The 7064-nt window shown below is 63.3% G+C and overlaps 1 protein-coding gene across 1 annotated transcript in view; it reads left to right on the top strand.

The window, feature by feature from the left end:
• Positions 1–6646: 6646 nt before the first annotated feature.
• The window catches only part of LOC103921562 (transmembrane protease serine 4-like), a 12944-nt gene continuing 12526 nt past the window's right edge, over positions 6647–7064 (top strand). Inside the window, 2 exon segments of the mRNA XM_009329553.1 lie at positions 6647–6914; positions 6917–6942. Of these exon segments, the coding sequence (XP_009327828.1) occupies positions 6647–6914; positions 6917–6942 (294 nt within the window).

A 7064-nucleotide genomic window follows, 5' to 3' on the forward strand; every position in this document is an offset into this window, starting at 1 on the left:
CCCCCCCCCCCGCCGGAGCGAGCCGCTGATGCTGAACGGCGGCACCAGCTCCACTGCCACCGACTCCAGCCCACTGCAGGGAAGGCAGAGAAGTCAGCGAGCTGCCTGCCTGCCTCCAGCCCCTGCCAGCCCGCGGGGTGAGGGCTGTCCCCAGACAGCCGGGACTCCCCAGGGCATCTGTCCTGGGGAGGCAGCGCCTGCGAACAGCAGAGCTCGGTGGGTTTGGGACTGGCAAGGGTTTGTGACGCTTTGGCACCATGCGAAGGGAGCACCCAGCCCGCCCCAGGTCCCCGCACGACCTCCTCACTCACCAGGTGTGGTAGAGGTTGAAGACAAAGTCAGGCCCTGGGGAGGCGGGAAGGAGAGGTGTCAGAGCCATGTGGTGCCGTGAACTCACCTTCGCTTTGCCGTGAGCCTGTGCAGCGGCGTGGCGATGGGCAGGACAGCCAGCGGGACAGCTAGCTGCACCAGGACATCACTGTGCAACCCCCTCCTCAGCCTCTGCATGCCCCCAGCTTGCCCCGGAGCCACCCTGCACACGGGTTTCCCCAGCCCCCGGGGACCAGCAAACATCAGGTGTGCTCACCACGTCCTGGGCCCTGCAGCCCTTTTCTTTTGAGACCTCCCTGCCTTGCTGTTGCCCGTCCCCCTGCTCTGCCCGTACTCACGGCGCCAGCACCGGCCCTTCTGGTACCACCGGACGAAGGTGTAGCCAAAAAGCACCAGGATCAGCAAGGCCAGCCCGACACCCAAGACAATCCCGAGCATGTTGATGGGCTCTTGCCCTGTAAAGCAGAGGGAGAAGGGGCTCTGCAGACAAACGCCTCCAGGAGGCTGGGGGTTCCGATCGTCCCCTGGGGAGGACAGGACAGCTGTGGGGCTGGGATACGTCCCTCCACCCTGTGCTGTCCCTATGGCGTGGAGGGACTGCGCTCCGCGAGGCTGGTGAATATTGTGGCACAGAGATTTTTGCTACCCCCAAAGCCCCAAAGCTGGAGACTTGTGATCTTGGTCGCACAGCCACTGCCTCTGCTGCTCCCAGGTGAGCTGGTGGGCAGGATGGTGACCTGGGAAGGGAGCCCAGAGGGGACCGTGGACGACCCTCTGCCTCAGCCTAAACAGGAAGGGAACGGCTGTAAACACGAGGCCACACTCCCCGTCAGCAGGATCCCCTGCTATTCCCGCTCCTGGCACCCCCAGGAGCTCACCCAGATCCCAGACAGCTTTTGGCTGTGCCTGGGGCCCGTCACATTGTGCTGGGGCGGGGAGCTGGCCACCCTGACGATGCCTGTATCCCCACTCCTGGTCCCATGCATGCTCTTCTGGGGTGAAGCACCTTTCTCAGCTGCACAGGGAGCTGGTGATCAGCAGGGTTTAGCCATGCAATTTAGCTGTAATTTTGGCAGCAAGAGTGCAGGCAGAGCAGGGAGGTAGCAGAGCAGGCTGGGGCTGAGGAGACGCTCGCTGGCTGTCACCTCCCACAGCCGGGGTGTCCTGCAGCTCTGGTGCATCTTGCCAGCCATGCCCCGGCAGCACCCAGCTGAACGGAGAAGAGCCAGAAGAGCGGCAAGGTACCACAGCTGTGGCACTGGGGCTGGCAGTTCCAGTGCTCCTGCAGCCGAGCAGTGCCATACCCGTCCCTGCGCAGCCGCGCAGACCCATTTCTGGACAGGCAGTTCCCTCTAGAGGATGCATTTGTCAGGGAGAGCAGCCTCCTGCTGCCAGCACTGGGCTGGGACGGGACGATGATGGAGCCATGCAGGACCTCTGGGGGAGCTCTGCACCCCCTCCGTCCCTCCCATCCACACCGCAGGGTCTGGCGAAGCCCAGCGCCAGCCAATGCTCTCAGCACTGTCAAGGAGACACCAAGGTGCCCAGGCACAGCACAGCCAACGAGCAGCCCTTTCTTTGCTGACGAGAGGTCGCATGCTGCACAGAGCAAATCTCACACAATGTACAGCACAGCGCTCCGAATCACACCTCTCCAGCTGCTACCAGCTCCTGCTCTCCCAAACCCCCGCGCAAACGCCATCCGGACCCTTCTCCGCTGTCACAGCAGGCTCCAGCGTGAGCCCATGTCATAGGCAGCACAGCCTCTTGCATGCCCGCCCGCACCCAGCACCCCCACAACCCCCCAGGGCCTCCCTGACCGGTAAGCTGCCCAGTCGGTCCCAGCGTGGCCCATTAGCAAAGCGCAGGTGGGGTGGTGGTGGGCACAGCTGTGGCTGCTGTGCCCGGGAGGGGACAGCAGGGTTTGCCCACTGCCCCGGCGCATGGTCAGCCCCGCAGCGCTCCCCTGCCTGTATGGAGGGCTCGGGGCAAGCGCCTGGCACAGAGACAGGGTGCTGTGCCTTGCAGCACCAAGAATGAGGAGGCAGCGGAAAAGGATGACCTAACAGCAGCTAAATTTAGACAGATGCCGGTAGAGTGAGAACATTTCCCCTGTGGTCACAGTGTTTACATAGTGAGCAAGGTCCCAGGTCATCCAGCAACCCGCAGCACTTGCTCTACCTGACGGGATCCGGCAAATACCCGTGGAGCTGCAGAGCATCGCGCTGCCAGCTCCCAAGCTGCGCGGCAGACGAGCAGGACCAGCCTGCCCTTCCCTTCTGCTGGGCCCTCACGGCAGGGCTCAGGACGCCAGGATACGTGGGCAGACAACGCACCCTGCTTCTACTGGGCCAGGGGTGAGCTGGGAGCCCCAGGATCCCAGGCCCCAGCACGGGCCAGCGTGGTTGAGGTCAGGGAGTCTGCTGCAGGAGTGACTCATGCAGCAGGAGCTGTGGGACAGGAGGAGCATGGTGCAATAGCCTCCCTGAATCAGCCGGCTGCCGAAACTGCCCTCTCTCCACGCCTACCACCGGTGGGAGGATGACGTCTTCATGCCCAGCCCCGGCCCCATGTCATGCATGGGAGGCACCCCCTGCTCCAACACTCTCGGGAGCAGACGTCCTTGTGTCCCAGCGAGACGTCGCCAAGCAGCACGGCTCGAGGCAGAGCCACAGCAGCAGCCAAGCCCCAGATCCACAGACAGCAGAGGGGAGGGGAAGGTTACCAAGCCACCAGGTGTGCCATAAAACATCCTCATCTCTGCTCCATAAGGAGAGAAAAATGCCACCTACTAACCTGCCTGGGGGTCCATCTCCTGGCGCCCAGCACCGTGCCGCAGGAGCTGCTCACGGCTAGCCCAGGCTGGAGCTGCTGCAGCAGAACCCAGTATGCGCTGGAGCCTGGCACGTCCTGCCCGTCCCCTCCTCTCTCGGTGACACAGCCGCTTCGCCGCCCGCTCATGCGATGGACGGTACATCGCCTGTGCCCCGGCCCAGGATGGCTGCTCCTAGCCCAGCCCAGCCTCCCCACCCGCACAGGATAGGCACGATGCTTGTCCATGCGGGCAGCTCTGCCCTCCTGCTGCTGGTAGGGACAGGCACCCTGGCAGAGGCTGAACTGGTAGTGCTGGGAGCCCAAGGGGCAGGGATGTGCTGGACACAGGGGTGTCCAGCCCTGGCAAGGTGCCCGAGTGGCCGTGTCCTCCGACTGCCACCTCCTGGCAAAGAGCAGCAGCCGGGAGGGGGGCAGGGTCCCACAATGAGCCCGGGCTTGGGCGTTTGGGGATGCCCACAAAGGTTATGGCCCTGCGCAGGGCAAGGGCACCCACGGGGAGGGCAGGACCCCAGGGTGACAGGGCGTCCCCCACCCGCTGCTCCCAGCCACAGACATCTCCCGGCGCGATGGCACTTACGGCTGTATTCGATCGTCTTCTCAAAGCCCCGAGCCACAGGGCTAGGTGGCAATCACCGCCTGCTTGCAGAAAGAGGGGGAAACCATCTCCCGTGGCTGCAGGTAGAAGGCAGCAAACAGGGATAACCATGAACAGCTTGGAAACCGGGCAGCCAGGGGCAAAATCCCTCTCCCCTTGGAAACCTCCTCTTTGTGCTCACTTTGCCAGGCACAGCCTCTGACTGTGCCATGCCCCAACACAAGTGGCCAGGGCAGGAGCCAAGCCCCCGAGCAGCCCTCCCCAGGAGCAAGCATCTCGGCACCAAGACCCAGGGGCGATGCCTGGGACACGCGGGGACGCTGGCTGGGGAAGGGCGGGATGCAGAGCTGGCGGGATACAAAGGGGATGATGCACACTGCAGACCCCGAGGCCCTGGCAGCGCCCAGCTTGCACAGGGAGACCGAGACTGCTCCTCACCGGGCAGCGGAGAGGAAAGGGACAGGGTGCATGTCCCTGTGGCTCAGGGAGGCTGGCAGCTGCGCAGAGCCCTGGGCCAGCCCTGCCTGGCCCCTGCCTGACCCTAGACGGAGCCGGGGTGCCCGGAAGCCTGCGTCATGCCAGAGCTCTGCGTGCAAGAGGCCAGGAAAGGGTGACGGGCTGGAAACACAGCCGCACTCCAGGAAGCAAAGCCCCGAAGGCACGTGGAGCCGTGACATAACATCTGCAAACCTCAGCTGCTTCCTCAAAGCCTTCACTTAACCTCAAAGGAGGAAGAGCCGCTCCCCGCCCTGCCGCCTCCCGCCCCGCGGATGCTCCTGGGCTGCTCTCCCTTCCATGGCAGCGGGGCCAGGCCTGGCCATGGGGTGTGTGGGGCTGGCTCTGGGATGCTCTGGGAAGGCAGCCCACGCCTCGAGGGGGTCTCTGTGGCATGGCACAGGGCTGCAGCTGTGCAGGTGGTGCTGGATGCATGGGACTGAGCTCACTCCAGAGCCTCTGCCCGATCCCTGCTGGCCCAGCAGCACCCATCTCTTCAGCTGCTTTTGCTTTTAAGCCACAGTTTGTTCCCTGACAAGGGACAGGCATGTCCAGACTGGATAGGAGAGCTCACTCCACCATGCTGCATCTCATGCTGCATCAGGTGCCCACACAGCCATTTGCCTGTGCTGACCCAGCCAGGACCTACCGTGGCATACCAGGGACGCAAGCTCTCTGCCCAGATCCCTGCTGCTGTGTGCAGCCCCTTAAACCAGTCTGCAAGCTGAAAGCTCCCACAGTAGCGCTGGGCACCCTCCTGCCCAAAGCACGTGGCTGGACCTGCCGGCTGCCCCTGCCCACCCTCCATCCCATGGTCTCAGGCCAGCACACGGATCACAGGAGCTGAGACTCCAGCCTGCCAAGGTCCCCACACCTCCCGAGGGGGCTGGATCCTCACCAGTGAGTGTGGGGAGGGTGTCCCTTACCTGTAGAGCCACATGCAGATGCCAGGATCCTGGTCAGACTACCGGGTTATGCTGCCCGCTCTCCCCAGAGCGGGCAGAGTCCCTGCTGCAGCAGGCACAGTGATGGCAGGGCTTCCCGGCCGAGGAGCTGCAGGTCCGGGATGCTCCGCAGTCTCCCTGCTGGCACAGTGCACACACCTGGCCACAAGCAGCTCTCCCCGACCGTTGGGAAAGCTTGGTTGCAAAAGGAGGAGAGGGTAATTAGCTGCTCGGCAAATACTGCACACCCACCACTTCCAGCATGAGTCTGCACAAGGCCAGGCTTTCCAGCCAGCTGCCAGCGGGGCCGACTGCAGCCCGCAGACTCCCTGACCCCAGCCCGCTCCCTGCACCGGCCTTCGCCCCGCCGGGGTAAGCGGCCCCTGCACGCCTAAACCTAAATGCCCCCCCTGCCCGGCAGTGCTGCCAGCAGCGGGCTAAAGCAAGCCGCTTTCCGTGCGAGAGTGATTATTCCTGGACGCGTAGCCCAGCTTTGCATCAGAGACGTGCACAGCTCCACGAGCAGCCTCAGCACCTGCCTACAGGCACAGCACTTTCCCAAAACAGGGCTCAGGGGCTGTAAGAGCCCCTCTCCCCACCCACCCCTGCCAGCCCCATCTGGTGCAACGTGAACGAGCTCAACCAACACAGGGCAGCTGCTCTGCAAAGGGACAGGGGGTTGCGGGAAAAGGGCATGGCCATCCCTGAGCTCGCACTCTGGTGCCCCACTTGCAGACCCAGCCTCAGCACCGAGCCCAGCGCATCCGCATGGATAGCAGGCCTCTGTGAATCCCTATAAACAGCCCAGGAACATCCTAGTGGTGTAGAAACCGGCAGTCAGCATGCCCACAGCGCTGCTGTACCACAGCAGGAACAAAAGCCGAGGAGGAAGAGGGAGGTTTGTCCCAGAGGGCAGGTAAGGGAGTCTGGAGGGGCCACGCTCAAACCTCTGCGCTGCCCAGCTTGCCAGGGCGCCCGCTGTTACAATTGCTGGGCAGCGACTGGGCGCTCCGCTCCCACCAGGGAGCAACGACTTCATACAACCTGCCCAGGATACCGGCTACTCCCGCACAGCCGGACTCCTGCCTGCACCCCCGGCCTGCATGGCAACCTGCCACGGGCACCCGCTCGCTTCCCTTCACTCCGGGGCTCCCAGGGACACCTGGCAGGCACGCAGGGACACGCAGAGTGCCCTGAGACACAGGAGCATATAATGGCCTGGTAACCTCATGCGTAAACTCTTTGCCTTTCCTCCTCCACCTTCGAAAGCCTCTGTTTAGAAAACAACCCGGTGCAACGCGGAAGAGACATACAAAGAGCGGGATGGCTGTGGTTCCTCTTATCGTCAGGAGAGGAGCAGGAAAAATCCTGCTCTGTCAGTCAGTTCATTCCTGATAAGCTATTTTGTGACAAGCAGCCCTGCAGGTGAGTCACCCTCCAGTGGCAGATGCTCGGGAGATCATTGCAGGTGACGGTGCTGCTGATAGACTGGTGTTATATTACAATACAAATCATAATTCCTGTTTCACAACTCCTGTTGTGGGTTTTAAGGTGTGCTTGGGCGGTCCTGCCCCAGTGTTAGTACAGCGCGGGCAGAGCAGCACAGGCACAGGGGCAGGCGGGAGCATCGCCGGCCCGGGCTCCCTGGGCATCAGGGCACGCACAGCCTCCCCGTGTCCTGGACTGGAGGATATTTGCCGGGTTTCTGCAGGCAGAAGACCGCGTCACAGCTGGATGAACATGGTGAGTTACCGACAGCTTTGCCCACCGCTCTGCCCCCTCCCTGCACGTCAGTCCCCAGCCCCTCGCCCCGGGAGCGAGCAGCCAGCACCCCGCATACCCCGCCGCTGGCTGCACTTACATTT

The sequence above is a fragment of the Pygoscelis adeliae genome, unplaced genomic scaffold, assembly GCF_000699105.1.
Source record: "Pygoscelis adeliae isolate BGI_AS28 unplaced genomic scaffold, ASM69910v1 Scaffold268, whole genome shotgun sequence".
NCBI lineage: Eukaryota > Metazoa > Chordata > Aves > Sphenisciformes > Spheniscidae > Pygoscelis > Pygoscelis adeliae.